At 25.7% G+C, this 23,003-nt stretch overlaps 2 protein-coding genes across 3 annotated transcripts; both read left to right on the top strand.

Annotated features, from left to right (window-relative positions):
* Positions 1–801: 801 nt before the first annotated feature.
* On the top strand, positions 802–14,104 carry LOC108003662 (lysosomal proton-coupled steroid conjugate and bile acid symporter SLC46A3). The gene is made up of 6 exons (XM_017066084.3): positions 802–2,607; positions 8,806–8,907; positions 10,013–10,150; positions 10,358–10,441; positions 11,728–11,884; positions 12,668–14,104. The coding sequence occupies exons 1-6, from the start codon at positions 1,626–1,628 to the stop codon at positions 12,846–12,848; spliced, it is 1,644 nt and encodes a 547-aa protein (XP_016921573.1). The 5' UTR covers positions 802–1,625; the 3' UTR covers positions 12,849–14,104.
* Positions 14,105–15,645: 1,541 nt separating this feature from the next.
* Positions 15,646–22,543, top strand: LOC108003669 (angiotensin-converting enzyme). 2 transcript variants are annotated; one of them, XM_017066092.3, is made up of 13 exons: positions 15,647–16,061; positions 18,406–18,600; positions 18,759–18,917; positions 18,989–19,070; positions 19,144–19,284; positions 19,375–19,557; positions 19,642–19,736; positions 19,852–20,003; positions 20,084–20,211; positions 20,289–20,535; positions 20,639–20,728; positions 20,860–20,964; positions 21,042–22,543. In XM_017066092.3, exons 2-13 carry the CDS (start codon positions 18,415–18,417, stop codon positions 21,646–21,648), a joined length of 2,175 nt encoding a protein of 724 aa, XP_016921581.1. In that variant the 5' UTR covers positions 15,647–16,061; positions 18,406–18,414; the 3' UTR covers positions 21,649–22,543. The 2 variants fall into 2 exon arrangements, with proteins under 2 accessions (XP_061929594.1, XP_016921581.1); XM_062073610.1 differs by lacking the exon at positions 19,144–19,284 and having other exon boundaries at positions 15,646–16,061.
* Positions 22,544–23,003: the final 460 nt, after the last annotated feature.

The following is a 23,003-nucleotide window of genomic DNA, read 5'->3' as shown; positions in this document are numbered from 1 at the left end:
TGCCACATTTAAACGGCACCTCATCTCTGCCCTACCGGAGAAGAAATAGTTTTCAACGTTTGCTCGTAATGTTTACGCGTATTTTCGACCACGGAAGAATAGAAGGGTGCTCTTTCTTTTTCTAAGAGCTGATGAGAGCTATGTAAATTAACGAAGAAGGATGAATTTTTTTTTGTAAATGATTTTATTGGAAGAGGATTTGATTGAAATTTTAAAAAAGGTTTTTCTTCAAATTGTACCGAATTATTTCATTCGATACGTATTTAATATATCTCGAACATTTAAAGTAATAACTTGGATCGATATCTTATCACGAACTTTACGATATTTTTTTAAGAGTCATTTTACTTCAAGGAAGTAAAACCAGATTTTCGCGGGATATTATATTTTTTCGAGAACTTTAAGATTACGCATACATTCTCCTGATGCATCCAATACGATAAAAATCCAAATAGAGGAAAAAGAACGTAGCTCTCGAACAGAGACAAATAAGTGTTTGCGCTTGACCCATATTCCTTTAAATTTGTAAAGGAAGTGAAACGTTCGAGAAATAAACAAGAAACTAATCAATAATTTAAAAACCTAATATCTATTAGAAGAAAAACGTTTAAACATGAAATAAATTCTCAACCAATGTTATGAATTTCAAGATACTTTTTTCATTTGTACCAATAAAATGAATATGAAGAATACTCCATAATTTTTCTTTAATTCCTTGATTCTTTTTTCTAAATCTCGTAATAAGAAAATATCCCAAAAAAATATTCTCTCGATACAATATTAAAAATTAAGAAAAATTATCCAAATTAAATGATCACAACAAAATGCATCGATGCATTTGCTCAAAGCGTGAAGAATCCTTTCGTGGATCTAAGAACACACCAAAGGCTAACCTTGACCCGAAAAAGTGTCCAAGAGCGGATCCGGAAGCGTGGACGTTGCGCGTGGTTGTCGATCGTCGTAGAAACGATTCGCACCGGCAACGTTTCGTCGTGGCTAGGTGGATGTACCCTCGAACAACTACTCTCCGACAGATGGAGGGAATACAGAGGTGGTGGAGGAACAGGCAGAGCCAGGAGGTGGCCGAGAGGAAGAAGAAGGGAAAGAGGTAAACGCGTATCGTAATGCACAATGGTGCATTAGCCAGGAGTAGACGGTCAGACGGTCTCTCCCGCGGACCGATTGAAATTCGGTCTATCGAGGAGCGGAGAGTTATATTTCGAAGAAAAATCGAACGTGTAAAATCGGTCCAGAGGGAGGTAGGCCAACGAAGGGAAGAAGAAGAATTCATGTCACACGCGTATGATTCGATCAATTTCGAAAGGATCTGTCCCACCTTCGGTCTTCGTCTCTCGAGAACAATTGAACACCCGGTATCCAGGAGTCAGGTATCCAGTGAAACGCGCCGTCTCTTCACACAGACCCGCATGATTCTCATGATCATAAACGCTTGGAAGTTTTTTTCACTTGACATCGGGACAACATCGAAGGAGGCAAGGAGTTAACAGAAGTTAATCCGGAGAGAGTTACATGATACAGAACTACTACGAGAAAAAAAATAGCAGGGACGTTTTATATTACTTAAAACACTCTTTTCGAGTAAATCGGCGTTTGTTTAAGGAGAGATGGCCGATACTAATTCGTCCACGATGGAAAAGAAACGGGGAGAGGCGACCGGTAACCAGGTGATATCCGAGAAGGCGGTCGTCTGGAAATCCATGACGTTACACCAGAAATGGTCTTACTTCACAAGAAACATCACCGTGGAGCCTATGATAGCTTGCTACGTGATCCCTTGCATGCTTGCCTCCCTCGCAACGCAGAATCTGAGCTTGGAAAAAGCGTGCAGGGTGAACTTGGCCTATCCCGACGACGTCTGCACGGCGTTGGCCAGGAGGAACACGACGGGCTACGAGACGGAGGAAACCGCCGTGCAGCAATTGGTCGCCGGTATGCAGACGTGGAAAACAGCCCTGTCCAGCGGATTGCCGACCATCTTGATCCTGTTCATGGGCTCCTGGAGCGATCGCACTGGATTGAGGAAGCCGTGCATGCTGTTGCCCATCGTTGGCGAGTTTTTGAGCAGCGTCAGCATGCTGTTGTGCACGTACTTCTTCAACGAGGTGCCCATGGAAGCGACGGGCGTGCTCGAGGCGCTTTGGCCAGCGTTGACAGGGGGCTGGTTCACAATGTTCATGGGTGTTTTCAGTTATATCGCGGATATCACGTCCGTCGAGTCGAGGACGCTAAGAATCGGTGCTGCTAACGTTTTCTTGTCGCTCGGTGTCCCGATCGGGATGGCTTTGTCCGGGATATTGTATCTGAAGCTTGGATTCTACGGTGTATTCAGCATCTCGACCGTGTGCTACGTGTTGAGTTTCATTTACGGATTAGTGGTGATCAAGGAACCGCCTAAGCCGCATCTGAAGAAAATGGAAAAGGCGGATAACGAGAAGATGTCTCTGTGCGCCTCGATCTTGGACTTTTTCGCGTTCAAACATATCGAGGAGACTTTCCGCGTCGCGTTCAAACAGGGGAGGAATAATCGGCAGAAGAGGGTGCTAGTGCTCATGGTTATCGTTATGGTTGTCATTGGTCCACTTTATGGTAAGTTTAATACTTTTTCAAGTATTATTATTATTGATCATTTTTATTGCTTTTATATATAATTTAGATCCAATCTAATTCCTATATCAAATGCAAAATCTCACGAGAAATCGTTAAATCTTTCGATTATGACACAATTGAGATAAATTAAGTTTAATTATTCCAATATTTATATTTAATTATTTTTCGTTTATGATCCGCAAACCTTTGATTCTTCTTTCATATTCTTTCCTATATAAATCTATATAAAAATTTTATAAAGTTGTGTTTTTCTCGTTTAAATTCATCGTTCAAATCAAACGAAAATTTTGTTCATTTGATTTGTCGAACGAAGGCTTCTCCTATAGTAAACCTCTATTTCTATCAACTTTCACAATTTCCACATCGACGATTGACATGCCTAGCTGATAGATAGGTAGTAAACCAGTATGCCTTTATGTCGACGGACAAATGAAAGTATGAGAAATTTTATTGCTAATCTTGTTGTACAGTATAGAATAATCGTTAGAGTTTCTGGCTGAGAGAGTCATCGTGAGATGATTTAATCAAAAAAAAAGAAAAAAAAGAAAAAAGAAAAAAGGATAGATAATTATTAATAGATAAATAAATTTAGTCTATGTTTCTACGATGAACGAAGATACGCACGAAATATGGAAATATGAAATAGCTGTAGGATAGAGCTGTAAGTGAAAGTATGATTAATGATTCTGTTTTTTCTCGTTGTTTTAGCCTTGTAAATGTCATAATCATCGTGTTCCTTTAAGCGATCTTTTTGATTTCATTTTAATTTTCCAATGTATCTTCCAACGAGGAAATTTTTCTTTATTATATAACAATAATTATCTTTATTCCTTATTTTTTTTTTCAGACTATTCGAACGTACATGCATTTTCTTTTACCAATAATATTTTTTACTTTTCGATAAATCTTTTGATATAGAAATTCTTTTAAAAACTACTCCATCGTGTAAAAAAATAATAAACTTTTTATTTATATTTTTCTCTCGAATCTGTCACAGACAAAAATATCTCGAATTAATTACAATAATATTTGTTTACGTATATCAATAATAACATCATTGTTGGAAAATCGATTCATTTATATTCAAATTACCTTATCTCTGTTTCCTCTGGTATGCTATAATTTTTTCCTTTTATTAAATTTTTTTTTTTCCTTTCATCGATTATTTTGTTTCCATTCGTATGAATGAATGAATGAATGAATGAATGAATGAATGGACCTAGTGTCCCCGTTTTCTTCGAATGATCACGATGCTAATCTCGAACGACAATACGTTTCCATCCGTCAATTACGGATTATTAACGCATCACGAATTCGTATTGCAACAGGGAATTCAAGGCGAGCGTCCTTGTCATAATTTAATTAGACCGCTAATGCGCCGGACATTATAATGTTTCGTTGCGTCTTTATCCGTCTTGCAAAGGCATGGGTAATCATGCTGCTTATAACAATTTCGTGTAATGATCTTCTTCCTGATTTTGAAAGGCCAACAATTATACGTCCGTGCACATTCGTACGATTTCTATTGTTTTTTTTATATCAGATTTAATAGAAAATATTAGAAAAAGTATACATCGTATCCTGTTGGCGAAAAATTCTACTCTTCTTCAGTTGAAATAACTTATTTGATTAATTCTTTTTGTTTTTCAAAGAATTTTCATTTCCAGTTAGATTAACATTTTATTGCTAATTTTATTATCATTTTTTTTATATCAAATATAATATAAATAATAATAATTTTATTTCTCTCAACAGATTTTATGTTTTTATTCTAAGGAATATATCACTCATTCGAAATTTTATACATATCTTTTAAGAAAGCTCATTCAAATTTTGTAAAGATATGAATATTAGGTAAAATATTTTAATAATGAAAGGGGAAAAATTGTAATTGGAAGCCATTTTAATGATATATAAAAAATGATTTTAATTTTATCTTATTTTATTTTTTAAATTTAAAATATTTTTGAAATAACATAATCTCATGTAAAATAATTTCACGTTTATTAAATTTTGATAAAAGAAGCATAATAATAGAAACAATAGGAAGAATGTGACGTCAAAGAATTAGAATCGATGAGATAATTGATCTATCGATACGTCAGCTACAGGGGACATATTATTTCCAATCATCCATGAAATTGTGTAATTGGATCGTGCAATTGTCGAACGCTAATTAAATCAATCGTCACTGTTAATTCCATCGAATTCAACTATTCCCTTTCGACATTGATTCACACGTGGTCGTGTTGTTAATGAAAGTCATTGTGAAGCATTTTTTTTTTTTCAATATTAATATTATCAAATGAACAAGAGTAACAATCGAAGAACTCGATCGAAAGTACGTGAATCAATATTCTTAAATACTCTGAAACGATAATCGATAGCATTGCTCGATTACTGTAACACGAATCTCTTAAAAAAAAAAAAAAAAATCTTTTCCAGAGTTACATAACGTTCTATATAATATTTCTGTGTCGCGTCTAATGTTTCCTTTTGCTTGTGAAATTTTCGCAAATTAATCGGTAAAATTTAAATGTTTCGTATAAAATAAGAAAAAATTCGATCAAAGATCAAATCAAAGCAATTGAAAACAGGATTATTATTGTTGAATTATTCTGGAAAAAATTTAGATTATGAATTTCATCATCATTATCATCATCATCGTTTAAAACATCAATGCGAAGTATGTATTGTTCCAGAAGGAAATAAATTATTTTGAACAATTTCTGTAAAAAGATTTCAAACATTCCTGCTAAATTCCATTATAATTGGAAAATATCTCGAGAGGGAAGAATTTTTATAATGTTTATATAATATTTCTTCGTTCTTAATAACAAATAGAAATTCAAATTTTGAATTCCATCTATTTTTTATAAAAATTAATTCCAATAAATTTCATTATGTATATAATATAAATTAATAATAGATGCTTAATTATTATACAAAATTTTATTTCATTAATAAAACATATATCTTATAAAACTTTTTCTTTATAAAGATAGGATAACTTGCGATTTTACAAACAAAAAAAATAATTTGAATATATTTATATAGATGTTGTCGCTGAAATATCTGGCGAGAATAATTGTGCAATTTCTAGAAAATATCATGGAATTCTTGCATAAGAGTTTAACATAAAAATTTTATCTTTTAATCTATATATATATATATTTCTTCGAATTGATGATCGATTCTCAAAGGGTCAATTATGCTTATTAATCTTGAAATAGAATCATAAATGTAGAAAGTGTAACGGCAACAAAGATACCGGTCTAAGATTTATGACCGGTAGTGGGTGTGTGAAGTCAACACACCTATTAGAACTAGATTCTGTGCGCACGTATGCTAATGCGGTCTGATGGCCTAAGTAGCTTGATGTAATTTCAGATCTTTGACCGTCGGAAATCGGTATAATCCTGATAGTTTGAACGGTTATAGCGAGTTTTACGATATAACGAGGTTGTAAAATCGGTCAAAATTTACATACTTTATGCATCAAAGTTTGGAATCGTTGAAATCCAAGAAATTGACAATTTTAAGAGAGAAAGAAATCAGATTTAGAATTTTTCTAAGATCTATTGAAGAAGAGAAGAAAATTATTCACGATGTTTACGGTGAATTAATTTCTAATTATTTCCACATAGTTGGAGTAATATTAATGGAATTGGTGAAAAGATTTTTTTATAAAATCATTACAGTTAATGAAAATTCTTTGGAAAATAAATAAGTAGTAATGGTGAGTATCGTTGTACTTTTTATACAAATATTAATAATAATACGTTTTAAAAATCAAATTGAATGATGTAAGCATTTTTAGATATCGCATCAATCAATCTCTGTTTTATATCTTAATTTAATATTTTGAAATTAATCGCATATAACAACACGTCAACAAAATTAAAGATTATTCAAATGGAATGATAAAATATAGAACTCAATTAAAAACTTCACGGTATAATTTCACGGTTATTAAAATTGTTAATTTCGTAATTATATTCGATATGTAGGAATACAGGAAGATACGACTTAATTGAGCGATAAGAAAGAAAATTAAATTCGACTCGGTCGTTTTTTTAATTAATAATCGATAATTATACGATAATTTTTTTTTTTAACTGTTTCAATGAGTATGCTTTTTAATTTATTTATTTTTCATCACTCGAAATGAACAATTTCCAAGCTATTTTCAGCATTTTTCTAATAGAATCCTCTTACTAAACAATGTTACAAAATTGCAGACATTATGCAAATCAGATTGGTAACAATAAGATAACTGGCAAGTTTCGCGGAAAATAACGTGACCGATTCTATCCGACAATTTTTTGGCTATTCTTGTAAATTTTTTCCTTCCTTTTTTACTTTATTATAAATCGATGACTTTTTTTCATATTTTAATGTCTATCTAAATAAAAACAATTTAATTAAAAAAAAATAATAAGAAAAACAAGAAATATATACGATATAAATAATAGTTATAATTTTTTTATATATATATATTTTTTTGTTCCTTTCTTTTTTATCCCATTAGAATTTTTTGAATAAAAAATAATAATCAATTTACATATAAATTCATTATTATAGTTATACTTTAATCATATCGTGTGAAGAAAATTTCCCAACGATAAATTCAAGCTTGATCAAAGTTCGTATTCGTCCAATTATATAAAAAAAAATTGAAAGATGAATCGATCGATAAAGAAGGAATCCAGGAATTGTCTTTAATGAAAAAAATGCTCGTGAGAAAAGCAAGGCAATGATGTGATAATAACCTAAACTCGACGGAAACAATTAGTAGCCGCGATGCTTGTTGTGTAACGCTCGCATATTCGTAATATAATGCAGTTTAATAAATCTTAAAATAATTTCTATATGTTTATGTTTTTTCAACAATCTGTAAATATCCAATAATGTAACATTATTCCAATTATTCTTGAAAGTCGAGAAATTGATGGAATTTACCAGAAATGAAAAGTTTTTTTTTAAAATAACAGAATTATTAAAAAATTATTTAAAAATTTAAAACTTGAATGATTGTGGAAAAAATTTGAATTTTAAATTATGAAAAATGGAGTATGCACAAGGTAAAAAATACGTATAAGAAAAAAAAAGTAAACATTATAATGACTATTCAATCGTTTTGCAGAATAATCAATTGTAATGATAAGATAAAGTCAGCATTTTTAAACGCTTCTTCTGAAAATAAGTAATTTTCGGAATACTAAGGTAATATGATATATAACAAAATGAGTAAAGATTTTGTCATTGTTGTTAACATGATGTGACTGAATTTTGCACACGTAATATTATAAATTTCTTCAAATCATTATTTTCTCTCACAAAATAAAAAAAAAAGATATTAAATCATCTCCTTCCCTTTTATTAAATTTTATTATAATAGAATATCGTGATATTATAATTACATTGAAATAAACAAGCGTTGAAAATTTCTCTAATACAATTTATCATAAAAATAAAAAACTTTCTTCAATTCTTCGAAAATTTCTTGAAGAAGAAAGATTCAGTGAAATCGTATCAATTAAAACGAAATTTAAACTTTAAACACAAACACGATTGAATTATTAGTAATTCAATGGTAAAAGAAAACTTAAAAAAAATTGAAAGAAGTTTCGAAATTCGAAAATTTTTTTGAGCTTCTTTTTTTTTTGAAGTTGAATTGAATTTTCCTATATATATATAATTTTTTTCTCTCGAATCTTGATATATTCGTCGTAGAAAGAAACCTCTCTCGAAAGGGTTAAGCGTTCTTCCGCGTGTTATTTTCAACTTCGAAGCCCATTACATACGGCGAACGGATGAAGCAACATTGCCAGAGGTAGCGGTACGAGCTGCCAATTCTGAAAAACGTTTTGACCATGATCTTTCATGCTGTGCAAGCGGAATCGTTCCACCCACATTGAATTTAGAACATTGTAGATCACGAAGTTACAATACGCACGATGGCCGTAGCTTAGAGTAAATTAAATTAAATTGTTGTCCTTGTTATTTGGAATTCAAATTGTCAATGTACACTTATTGTTATTTCATTTATTTGGAAGAGAATTGAAGTCTTTTTTTTTTGTTTTTATTTTTTGGGGGAGGGAGAAAATATTTCAAGTGATATAAAATAAGATTAAAGATTAAAAGATCTATGATAAATATTTATTGTTGTTACAGGTGAAATGGCAGTGATGTATCTTTACATGAGATACAGATATCATTGGAACGAAGTTATGTTCAGTATGTTTACCACGTTTGCCATGGTGACAAATTTGATCGGTAAGTTAGATAAGTCTTCAAATCTTGTATAATCGGCAATTATTTTAACATTATCTATTGTTTATACGAATAAAAAATAGTCGAAAAGATTAAAAAATCCTTGTTTCATGAACAATTTTAGTAATATACAGTTCTTTTTTGTATTAGTATCAGAATTAAACTCTTGTTTATTTATGAAGAATGCAGGAACATGTTTTAGAATAAGAAAAAAAAAAACATGAAAAAATGGAGAAGTATGAGAGCATAAAATCTTACGTAGAGATTGTATTTTATTTTTATCTATAATTATACATCAGAATGCAATCTTATGTACAAAGTGCATAACCATGAACTTGTTTTTTATGAAGACAAAACTTTTCCTGATAAAAATTTCAATTAAATTAAATGCCTATCTTTTTCATTTCTAAAAAGATATATTTTTTTAAAAGTATAAAAATATTTTCTGTTGAGTAACAATTTTCAAATAAAATTTTCTCATTAAATTATTTCGTTTCTCATCTCTATTCAGAGTAAAGAAGATTTTAAAATAGGATTAAAATAGACATGCAATAAGTTTGTCTATTGTTATTTCTAATAAATTTTTTTTCTTTTCAAAAAATTTTGCTGCTCATTTTTTTTTTTTTTTATATTTATTTCATTCACAAAAGCAACAATGAATTATAGAATAAATTATATAATGAAGTTGTTGTTGCCAAGCGGAATTGTCGGCAATCGTTTTCGAGTAAATGATAGAGAAAACCCATAATTACAAGGCCGCGTTTATTGAACAAAGCCATCGATCTCGTAATCTTAACCTTGAAAAAAATAAAAAGATACAAAAATTGTTAAGAAAGTATTCGAATCAAGCAAAATTATTACTAATTGTACCAGCAGAAATTTTAATAGAGATGAGTTTGATTTGGGCATTTTTTTATTTAATATAAGAATATTTATTAAATAATAAAATAACAGATATCAAAATAATTTACGTTCAAAATATATTGATACTTAAATAATATTTAAATAATAATTTCTAATTCTTGAACTTTGATTCCTCTTCAACGTATTTTAATTATTTAATTGTTGTAATTACACGTTTCAAAAATGTAATTGTTTATATTTATAGGAACTGCGATATCCGTCGGTGTGTTTAGTCACATTTTAAAAATCGATGATGCCATTGTTGGAATAATGAGTTCCATGAGTAAAATTTTAGCTGGCTTCGTTTACGCGTTTGCCATAACAGACTGGATGATCTATTTAGGTAAATATTCATAGAAATTGAATTAATAACAATCAATAAATATCTATGTATTAAGTTATGTATTAACTAGAAATATTTTCATTTTTATAAACATACGATGCACGGTGTAAAACAAAAGCAAAATTGAAAAACTGTTGATGAAAAAAAAATTAAAGAAAAAAAGATAAAAAGAAAAAAAAATTCATTTGTTTTTTTGCCTCGTTTCAGCGGCTATCGTCGAGATAGTAAACGGTACATCTTTTATAGCAATGCGATCGATAGCATCAAAACTTGTATCGACTGGAGAACTCGGTAAGTGAATGTAAATTTATCCCATCTTTTTTTTTTTTTTTTTTTTTTTTATTTGAAGAACATATAACAAATACCGTTACGTGAACCTGATTGCAATATAAGCATACACACAGTATCATACATACAAACGTAATTAGTAAAATATTTAAGCTTGATTTACATAACGTAATTGCATGTATATTTAGCATTAAATTATACATATAACGGAATAATGCTATTATAGATGCGATTAAAAACATTATAAATTTGATACGTTTGATATAAATTGCAAAACGATAAAAAGAATTATATAAATTTATAAGAATTATAATAATTATAGTAAAATTATGTAATGAAATGTAAATAAATTCCACTGATTTGAATGAAAAAACGAAATTATAAATGATATTACATAGTAAATCATTCATAATTTCTTTTTAATAAAAATCGTAATTTCTAAATATGTGTCAAAAGTGTCACAATTCGATTCGACGTTCATTTTTCAATTCTCTGTGAATCGTAATATTTACATAATTAGTAATTCTTTTCTTTCTTAAATAAAATAAAAAAAAGGTAATTAAATTAATATTAAATTAATTTTATCACCATGAAATAAATAATGATACTAGATTTGAATTAAATAACAATTAACGAAAGGATTATTCTAATATTTCTATAGAATATATATAAATGCTAAGAAAAAGATGATGGCAATGATTCCTAAAAAAATAAATGTTTTGTGAACCATAGGTTGAGAACCACTATTTTAAAGTATCCTATGCAACATGCGCGAGTGCATATGTACTTGATAGAATTTTATAAAACGAAGCTTCTTATAAAATGTTATCATTCTATTCTCTATGATAGATATTGCATATAATTACGATTGAATAACAAAAATTAAAAATTAAATTGGTCAAATGTGATATATAATCTTCGCTTTAATCGTTTATTTTTGTATATTTTTTTTCAGAAATGTACAGATAAGATAATCTTTCATTGTTTGCATTGTTCGTATCAAATTGACAACAATTATTTGCCATCTAATTTTCTCCAGAGTTCTCTTTTGCTTCACAATATTGCTTATTTAAAAATAAATTTTGCTATTGTTTATTTAAAAATATTCTTACGATCATTTTTTTCATTTTTCTTCTCTTGATTTTATTTCTCTTGATACTTCTCTTGATACTCTTGATATGTTACTGATTACTTGATTTTACATAACGAGGGATATGATATTCAACATGATGGAAAATAATATAACATATAAATTAGGAAATTTTATTATTTTTCATTGGTTTACACAGGAAAAGTGAATTCGTTGCTTGGCGTCTGCGAATCTCTGATGCCACTCATCTACGGGCCAATGTACAGTTCCATTTATGCTGCAACCATGAAAACATTTCCAGGAACGTTCTTTATTGTTGGCGCCTGTATGACCATGCCAGCAGTCGCCGCGTTCTTGTAAGTCTTTCCGGTTGCGATGCGCCACTCGAGGCAACAGTCTCACGGCCATCGTTTCAATATTTTTTATTATTTCTATCGAATATTGACTGGTGAGCTTTTTTTTTACTCATTACAATAATTAACATTAAAGTAACTTTATAGAACATAAAAACATTGTTAAAAGAGAAAGATATAAAAATTACAAAAAATATTTGCACGTATTCTTATTTTTGATTAAAAACTTTTTTTATCAATTTTAGTATTATTTTAGTATTATTATTCTAGCATTATTTTCATAATATTAAAATTTTCATATAAAATTATTATTAAATAATAAAAAATATAATATTTGCAAAATGTTTGAACCAATATCAATTAATTAGCATGTAAGTTCTATGGTAAATAAAATGATGTGTTTTTATGGCTACTATTTTATCTTCAATTTATATTGGATGGTAAATGATTTACAAGAATTAATTGGGTTAAATTACTTGATAGTTTTAGAATATTTATTCTTTAATTTTTATACTATATTTTATGTGATAAGAATGCTCGATATATGTAAGTATATAAAATATACTATTCTAAAAAAATAAATACAGGATAAAATAAAGAATATAATAATGAAAAAATATCTACAGAATATTAAAATTCATAAATTAATTCATTTAAACTCATATTTAATTATCTATCAACCAACGAAGTTAATAAAACATAATTAAATAAATAATTTTTCAATAATTTTGTTTTTTATTAATTTAATGCTGTTTACTAATTATCTATACTTTTTTTTATGAATAGTTGGCTGTACACCGAGCATAGAAAAGATCGTCAATTACTGGAGCAAGAGAAGAAAGCGAAGAGCAAAGAAGAGGAGAACGATTCGAAGATTGCAAAATGGCAAGTTGTTAGCGAGAAAAAACCGGAAGTTCCTACGATGAACGGCATTGCGAACGCAGCTTTCGAATCAGATCATTTATAACGAATAATTTATTATTACAAAATACGTAATAATATTCGATCGGATCATAATCATATAGAAAAACTTGAAAGAATGAGCAAAAAAATGTAAGAGTCACATCTTATAGAAAGTAAATTATATCGAGAAGAATAGCTTCTTAATAAATTTTTCATTTAACATACAAAATATAAATATGAAGAAAAAAAATAATTAGAAATATAATCGTGCACTGTATACGTGTTTACATAGTATACGAATGTCTTAAAGATGTCCATTTTACAATCATTTTATATTTGAAATATCTTAAAAATCTAATCTAAACGTCTTAAAAATGTCTGATATAAAACATTATGAAAGCATTATGAATCTCGAAAGATTAAAAGTTTGTAAATAATTATTTTTCTAAATTATAATTAACGATGATTTTATGGTTGGAAATTTGTTTCTTTTAAAAAAATTTTTAAAACAATTTTTAGGACAATATACACAGACATTTTAAAGATATCTCTGTCTGGAAAAGACCAAAGAAGGAAAGAGATAAATTAAAATCTTAATAATAAATAATGTCACCCACTTACTCAGCTTGGAAAATATACTTTAAATAAAGGATAACTTTATTTATTCGATTTGAATAATAAAAACAAATAGGTTGATTATGTAATATCTTTTAAATTAATTTTACTCGATTATTCATTTACTCGAAAATAGCTATCCTTTATTTCAAGTCCTAGTACAAACAGTCTCCGGTACTTAATAAATAAATGGTAACAATAGATAATGTGGAACAGGTTTATATCTGTTCAAGCGTATCAGTATTACAAATGCTACTTGCGTATATTATTTCCAAACTATTGATATTAATGCGATAAAAAAAATGAGAATACGTGATGAGAGAAATTCAAAAATAAGAAATAAGAATTATATGCTTATAAGATATAATATATATCATTTCTGAATGACCGAGACGTGAATTTCATCTTGTGTTCGACATTCTTAAATTGATGTAAGTCTCATATTAACAGGAGGAGAAGAAAACAACAAAATATCATATTATTATATATGTTATATCGTTTTATTTTTTATTTTTTTTTTTTTTTTTGTCTGTAGATTATGCATTTTACGAGAAAAATCGTTACATGAACGATCTGATATACGTTTTTAAATAATATTTATGATAAATCTTGCATCATTCCCGTATGTGTACTATAGTTTATTATGTGATATCAATGAAAATAGTTTTGTATTTAGTAAATAAATAAAATTTACAAAAAAACAAACGATATTCATTGATTCAAGCTCTTTCAATTATTATTAATAAGGATAATAAGAATTCTAAAGATTCATTTTAAAAGCGATTAGCAGGATTGGTCTAATGCTCGCATAGTCATAATGAATATTAATTCATCTTATTACAAAGCTTTTTTTGCTGTTTATACAACAACGATAAAAAAATTGAATATTTTGCAAATATATATTATGATAGATGGAACGTTGATCAGAATAAATCTCTAATTCCGTAACCTCCAAGTGATAGAAATCATTATTATTTAATATATAAAAATATTGTACATCATTGTCTAATAAACTAATGGTACAATTATATATTTTATAAGAAATAATATAAACTATAATCAGATGCAAACATGATTATATTTTTTATAAGTAGAAATTTTATTAAGATGACATTCTCATTTCAGTTTTTAAATTTATGGAATATGTATATATATATATATAAATTTATTTTTAAATGATTTAATTTTGTGCATATATTTTATATATTACATTACATTATATTAAATGGCATAAAAAACTTTCATCTTTTTTTTGAGATTGATATTTCTAAATGTGTGTTATAAAGTTCCATAGAATTTCTTGTTAATGAGAGAAGGATAGAATAAGAAATTGTTATGTTGAATAAAAATTTGATTAGCACCATCTGTTGATTAATAAAGATATCTCGTTAAAGATATCTCTCTAAAGAAAGATAAGATACGATAGGAATTAAAGATTAGAGACATCTCTTGATAAATGTAAATATATATTTTTAAAAATTTTCAGAAGATGGCACTGATGTCAATTCTTATCCAACCTTACCTTCTTTTAAAGAAATTTTTTTGGCACTTAAGAGATGGCACTAATAATTAATTCTTATTTTAAATCTGTTCTATTGTTTATTCTTCTTATCTATATTTGTTTTATTTAAGGCACTCCAGAGATGGCGCTAATTCCATTATTTTCAACTTATTTTTGTTCTTTTTATGATTTGTTTTCCTTATTTTTAATTCTCTAGAAATAAAAAATTCTGTATAGAATGTTATCTTAATAATAAAATTCATGCGCTCAAAAAATGATGTTGATTTCTGAATAACTTTGTTACATAGTTGTATAACTTATTGGATTATGAGATATTGTATCATATATTTTATTTATAATTTTACAGTAATTTAATTTTCAGCTATTATCAATATTCTAATTTTATTCTATCTTCCATCGGTAATATCAAAAATGATATTAAAATGATAAAGATATTTTAAATTTTTCGAAAAAAGAAAATGTCAATTAAAGAAAATGTATTAAATGATTTTTTTTATGTAATTATCTATGATGAAATGATTCTTCTATTTTATATCTCATCTATAATACACATATATATACACATATATAATATTCAAAATATTATTATGTTAGAATAGAAAAGTAAATAAAATTATGAAATATAGATTTCTACATTACTTTTTATCTGCACATGCTATTTCTATTTAACAAAGATCATAAAATCGTTAGAAGATGTACGATCTTTAACATATATTTTCGATGACTGTGTGTCACGTCACACGTTATAGTATGCAAATAGAGGCAAGTGGAGTGATGTAAAAGAATTTAGATCGTGCGAACTTTATATAAATAATCATATAGTGTATAAATAATATTTTATGTATCATTTATAGTGAGATAAAAGTCAATTTATTATGCATCACAATTGCATTCGATCTAATTTGTCTTATATTTTTTTATAATAAACTTTAACCCCTATAATTGAAGTTTTGGTTTATTCTAAAATAGAAGTGTTTTAAACGAGAAGGACATCTCTCTGTGTGCGTATCTTCACTCATTCTTTCTACTTGCCCGATTCATTCTAAAGTGCAGTTGATCTTTGTTCGTTGCACGTATCAAATCTTATCGGAAACAATCGAAAACGTGTATGTCGAGCGAAACGACGCTCGGCTAGGAAAGGTAAGCAAAATCAAAATTTAAACTAAATATGTTCTTTTGACATTTTAACATTCTTTTGACATTAATCCAAGTGTAAATTGATTCTTCATATGAATAAGTTTAAATAAACTTAAGTTTGAATAAACTGGCCATTTACTTTGGACACTTAATTTAAGAACAATGTGAATAATTTTAAAAAAATCTTAAATTTGAATTCGTAATCTGATTTTCAAATTGTTTTTATGTTTATTTACAATAAAATTTTATAAATAGATTTATAAAAAAAATTTATATTGAATATATTTGATTTTGAAAAAATTGAAAAGAAAATTATTGCAATTGAATCAGCAATGACGATATCAGAGAAATAGAAGTATTATCTCTTCAAAGTAATCTCTAATGACTATAATCTCTAATATATATAATTGTTGGGCAATTTTAAAAACAATTTCATAATTCGAATTTTCGCGGTCATTATTACGATATCTATATATATATATATATCTAAATAAATGAACATTGTATTTAGATATTAATACTGAAATTCATATCGAAATCATAATATAATATTATATATATTAACACTAATATAGAAATTCGTGTTCTAAATTCACGATAAATATGGGATCAACAACAATGCTTAAATTTATTGTGTTGTGCAAAATTTAAAGTTATTTTTGAGCATATACGGTAACTTAAAAATTTATTTAGAATTGCAATTTAATCACAAGTTATAACATTAATTTAAATAATAAATTAAAAATAATGCATTATTTATTAATAATGATAATAAATTTATTAATTTATGACATTAGTACATAAAATAAAATTAAAATTAAAACTTAAAAATAATTTTTAAGTTAAATAAAGTTAAATTTCGATATAAAATTACAATTGTGATTTAAAAAATAATAAATAGATGAATATTTATAACATATGATGACCTTTATACACGGGTACGAAATGTATAGATAGATACTTTTCATTGTCTTTTGGTCAATATTTTTTACATAATTTAAATATACTTAAACATACAGATATTAAAAAAATACATATATTTTTATACAAATAAATTTAATGAATTAATTTATCCTCTAAAGTTAATTTTAAATTTTTACTATAATCTTAAACTAGAAAATAAAAAATAAATATTGAATAATGATTCGAAATTAATTCGAAATAAATAAGATAATAATGAATAATTTTTATATGAATATTATTACATTGATAACATGTTAAAAAATAAAAAAAATTAAAAAAAAATAAACCAATGTAGCAATGATTAAATATAAATAATTATAAATAGATTCATTTTCATTTTTTAATTAATTGAAAATAGTTTAGATAGATTATATTCACTTGATTTTTCTATTAATAATGGAAAAATAATGTTGTCAAAATATAAAAGAATGATCGATAATCGTTTGGATTAATAAATTGTAATAAATCGTCATAACTATCTTTATGATCACGATCATTTATTCAGACAAAGCATTGAATTGAAAACAATTAAATATACGAATATGGTGTGACTGTAGACAATCAGTAATTGACCGATTCATGGTCGTTAATGATATTGATTTATAACTTATTTCTGATTATTTTTCCACAAAATTTTACCAATAATAAATGCATACGAGAGTCAAATATGTATAATATGTATAAATATATGATATAAATATATGAAGTTTTAGAAAACAATGACGTACTTTACTGAATGACTAATGATTCATTTTAAGAATGACTAACTGTTTTTAAATGTACCAAGTATATTATTCAATATTTAATATATTTAAAAAAATATATAAATATTAATCAGTGAAATGAAATGAAAATAAATATAATTTAGGAAAATGATGCAACAATCGCATATACGTAACGTTTTATAAATGTTTTGGCTTTGTTTTATTTACATATAATTATTTACATATTAAAATTTTATTGAATAACTTTAATTTATGATTTGTGAACGAGTTTATGATATATATTATATATGTATACATGTCTCCTTGGATTATATTTAAATGTAAATATTTTAATATATTAATTAATATATTAATAATATTTTAATATATTAATTAGAATTAATAAATATATAATACAAATATATATATCTATATATATATATATATATATGAACAAACTTTTTAAAAGCAATTATTTTTAAATATATTTTTATAATAGAATAATAAACTATTTAATTGACATATATTAATACTTTAAAAATCATATGGGTGACATACAACATACAAGTTCTCGTCGAAGTATTAAATAAATTTTAATAATTTTATATTCCAATATTTTCATATATCTTTTATTTAATGAATATTTAAATTATTTATATGAAAAATAATAATTTTTTTAGTTCAAAGGGATGCCATCAAAATGGGTTTGCATAATCCTTAATCTAATAGTTTCTGTGATCGCAGTGATGAAAGATGAAAATATTAGAGCTTTCATAAAAATAACTGAATTAGAATACGAGGATACTTGTTTAAGTACATCTGAAGCAGAATGGGCATTTATTAATACACCTTCAAATGAAACATTATTATCATGGGTAAATTTTATATTATAATTTATATTATATTATATATTTTATATTATATTATAATTTATTATATATAAAATTATATAATTTTAATAATAAATTATAAATGTGATAAATAACTTAAAAGAAAAACATAAAAATTTATGAATATATTTATTTTTTTATAGGAAGAGAATTTAATTTCTTATGCTGTTTTCAAGAATTTTCAAAAAGATCAAATAGCTAATATTTCAAAAGCTGATATTAGGGATAAATCTTTACAATATAAATATGATGTTACTGAAAAAATAGGTGATGCTTTATTAGATAGTGAAGATTTTAAAATAGTAAGATAAATTTTTTTTTTAATTAAAAAAATCTATTTATTTGAATAAATTTAAAAGAATCCTATTTATAGCTTGTTCACTTTTCTGGGACAGTAGAATTATTAAAATTATCTACCATTCATAATGGAATCTTAAATAATCATACAAGAAAAGGTAAAGCATTTCAATCTAATATAAAATAATTAAAAATTAAATAACAATTAAATAAAAATGTTGTGAATTTCAGATGTAGAATATATATTGTCTCATAGTAATAATATTACAACAAAAAAGACTATTTGGACAACATGGCATCAAGAATTAATTCCATTAGTTGAAAATTTTTCAGTTATTTTACCACTTGCTAATAAAGCTGCCAAAGCAAATGGTTATAGTTTTAAAAAATATATTATATTTTTTATTCTTCAAATTATATAATTTAATTAAATTTGAAAATTTTTTAAAATTATGATTTCAGGTGCCAAAGATGTTACAGAATATTGGGAACTCTTAGCTGGATATAGTAATGGTTATGATGAAATTAAATACAAATGGAATAGAATTGCTGATCTTCATAAAAAAATATTAAAATTCGCAATAGTTAATTTGTCTCAAAAGAACAAAATTACAATCAATGATACATTACCATCATTTTTACTTGGTAAGACATAATATTGTTAAATTATATTCACATGAATAATAAATATTAAATAAATTGCATTTATTATAAAAATTTTTAAAAAAGGAACTTTGCAAGGAAATGATTGGATTCCTATATCAGTTGATATAACACCATATCCAGATCTTATGTACAATATTAAAAAAAATCTTTGGAAAAAGGTGAGATGACGAAAAGAATGATTTCATTTGTTATCTGCATGAATTTATAATTAAATATTAATAAATTATATAATTAAATATCAATAATATTATATTAACTTAAATTCTATTTTAGAAACTTCTTGGAAAATCACTATACAAAAGTGCTTCTATCATGAGTGCACAAATATTGAGTCAAATGCCACAAGCGAAGTTTTGGGATAAAAGTTATTTTAATAAACAATGTCCATCAAAATTAATTAATTTTTGTCAAGATGCTGTTTTGCGGTAATATTTAATAAATATTTTATATTTTTATTTTTATTTATAATCATATAATTCAATTTAAATCTGTATACATCTTATAGAGTATCTACATGTTTTGAACCAACTATAAGCAACTTTCTGTCTGCACATAAAAACATTGGAAAAATTGTATTTAATCAATTATCTGTTGAAGATACTCCAGTACTTAATACAGCTAATCGATATTCAGGTAAAAAAAAAAAATATTAAATATATATATGTATATTTAAATTATTATTAAAAATAATATTGGAATTTTATTTATAGCTTTAGAAGAAAGCGTTTCAGAACTATTTGGTATTTTAGCTGCAAGTCCTGCTTGGTTAAATTACACTCATCTTATAGATAACTCTACCAATAATGAACAACATTTAATTATATCTCTTATGATTACCGCACTTAATATATTACCACAAATTGTTTATTACATGTCTGTAGATATGTGGAGAATTAATGCTATTGAAAAAAATATAACAAATCCCAAAGATTTAATATCATCTTGGTGGAAATATAGGTAATTATTAAAATATTACGATTTTAAAAATATTTTATATTAAATATATTTTAGAAATTTTAAATAATATTTTTGACATAAAATATTAAAACTTTTATTTTAGAGAAGAATATGAAGGAATCAATTCTAGTGAAAATAAAATGCCTACATTTTTAAATGACGAATATATTACTAATAATAAACCATATTTACCGTAAGTACTCATAAAAATATCAAAATAATAAATAGTAGTTAATAAGTAAATTAATAAATATATAATATTTGTTACTATACGTTTCTATAGAAATATTTATTTTATATTTATATTTATACGTATTTCTACAGAAAACTAGTTGGTACAATATTAGCGTTTCAGTTATACGAATATCTAATGGAATCGACGGAAGTTAGATATGATTCAATCATAAGAAAACAGAATTTTAACTTTTTGTGAGTACACTACTTATGAATGAAAATTTTATAATAATTTTTTAACAATAAAATTAAAAATATTATTTCTTTAATAGAAAAATGATTCAACGAGGAAGTGCCGATAACTGGATGAAAGTAATTAACCAATATTTAGAAATAGATGAAATTTCACCAGAATCATTACTTTCATTTTTTTCGCCACTAGAAGATTTCATTGATGATATGGATGGAAATGTTCAATACACAACAATTACTGCCAAAGAATCAGAATTAGAAGAACTAATGAAGAAAATAATTGCGGAAATAAATGCTCCACCAACGTCTACTACCATCGACATTACATCTAAAAATATGATTACGAAACCGAAAATAAATACAAAGTCTTGGAGCAAACAAAATGACAAAAAAAATGATATAAATGTGATTAATTCCAACAAAAATTTACAATTTAAATCATCTTTATATTCACCACAGCAAGAACCAGAAAATCATAGTGTATTCCAATCAATAATCACAACTGAAGTTCCTTTTAATGAGTCATTTTTTGATTATCCAAACAAAGAAGAAGATAAGAAACCAAAGATTAATAAAGCAGTATGGGCTGTGGGTGCAGTGTTAATAGCAACAATAGTAATTTGTATAATTGCAATTTTCGGAAGACAAAGATGTCGCAAAACACCAAAAAATAGACGATATGTTTAACGATATTTGTCCATTTTAAAAAAATTGTATACATTACATATTTATTCTCGCATTTAGTTTGTAATATTTACCTAGATAAAGTTTTGCTATAAAATATTTCATATAAGAATACATTTATTACTTCGCCGAACATAGTACATTCCTTATTGCTCATTGCAAAAAAAAAAATAGAGGCTACATTCAAAAATATTAATGTGAATATTAGTTTCTTGATGCTGAGCAATTTAAATAAGAGAGAATGTATTAAGAAAGAAATTAGAACTTGAAAAATGACAAGTATTAATTCGTAAATTTTATTATATTCAATTATTTTTTCTAAATTATTTTCTCTAATTTAAAATGATTTCATTTTCATCATGTAAATATATATGTTAAATTTATCATCTTTTTTAGAAAGCAGAAATTTTAATTTTAAAAATACGAAAAGAATATCGTAACATACATATCAAATATATTAATTCCTTTGCTGCAATACCAAATTATAAAAACTAAATTTCAAAAAATGCGCAATATGAAAAATAAAAAAAAGTGTTTTCCGATATTTTTCAATAAAATAAAATATAGAATGTCTATTCTAGTGTAATATTTTTATTAATTGTAATATGTATACTATTATAGCGATTAAGACTTGTATATAATTATATATATAAGAATGGATTTACGAATGTATTTTTTAGTAAAATTAATATTATCTGAAACTCCGTTATAAAATCAATAGAATGTGTAAAATATTTTTTTAATATAATATGTACACTATATATGATACATATCTGTATTTAATTTATACATCGCATACGTACTGTATTGAAGATTTATATTTTTTATAAAAGTATTTATTTTGTACCGCAAAAGATAAGATAATTGAATAAAGTATTGTTCTGGTACAAAAATAAAATGTTAATTTTTAAATCACTGTTCATTATCTGTTTTCCGCAACATTGAGAACTACTCTATCCGTTCTATCACTAACACATATTTATGGATGAAAGAATATATACAGTCAACTTGAATGAGTCAAGACACTTGCTCAAGTAAGTAGACTATATAATGCCAAAGAATCTATAAATTATATTATATATTTATATTTTATACATTATATTTTATATTATATATTTTTTTGATTAATTAATTTAAAAAACGTATAAACAAATTTTTCTAATTTTTTTAAAAAAATAAAATTTTATTATATATATAATGTTAAAATAAATATATAAATATAAAAATATAAATGTACATTTTATAATACAATTATAATAATAAATTTTTTTCAAATTTATATTTTCAATATACACATATATATAAATGATTTTTTATAATAATCATCGTTTCTCTCTCTGATAAAAAAAATTTCGAAA

The sequence above is a fragment of the Apis cerana genome, linkage group LG4, assembly GCF_029169275.1.
Source record: "Apis cerana isolate GH-2021 linkage group LG4, AcerK_1.0, whole genome shotgun sequence".
NCBI lineage: Eukaryota > Metazoa > Arthropoda > Insecta > Hymenoptera > Apidae > Apis > Apis cerana.
This window is presented reverse-complemented; position numbering and strand designations above follow the sequence as displayed.

Excerpts from the sequence above, each read along its gene's own strand:
- LOC108003662 (XM_017066084.3), top strand. The coding sequence starts at position 1,626 with ATGGCCGATACTAATTCGTCCACGATGGAAAAGAAACGGGGAGAGGCG. Across the intron at positions 2,608-8,805 it reads TGTCATTGGTCCACTTTATG|GTGAAATGGCAGTGATGTAT; the intron begins GTAAGTTTAATA and ends TTGTTGTTACAG. Across the intron at positions 10,151-10,357 it reads AGACTGGATGATCTATTTAG|CGGCTATCGTCGAGATAGTA; the intron begins GTAAATATTCAT and ends GCCTCGTTTCAG.
- LOC108003669 (XM_017066092.3), top strand. The coding sequence starts at position 18,415 with ATGCCATCAAAATGGGTTTGCATAATCCTTAATCTAATAGTTTCTGTG. Across the intron at positions 18,601-18,758 it reads ATGAAACATTATTATCATGG|GAAGAGAATTTAATTTCTTA; the intron begins GTAAATTTTATA and ends ATTTTTTTATAG. Across the intron at positions 20,004-20,083 it reads TGTCAAGATGCTGTTTTGCG|AGTATCTACATGTTTTGAAC; the intron begins GTAATATTTAAT and ends TACATCTTATAG.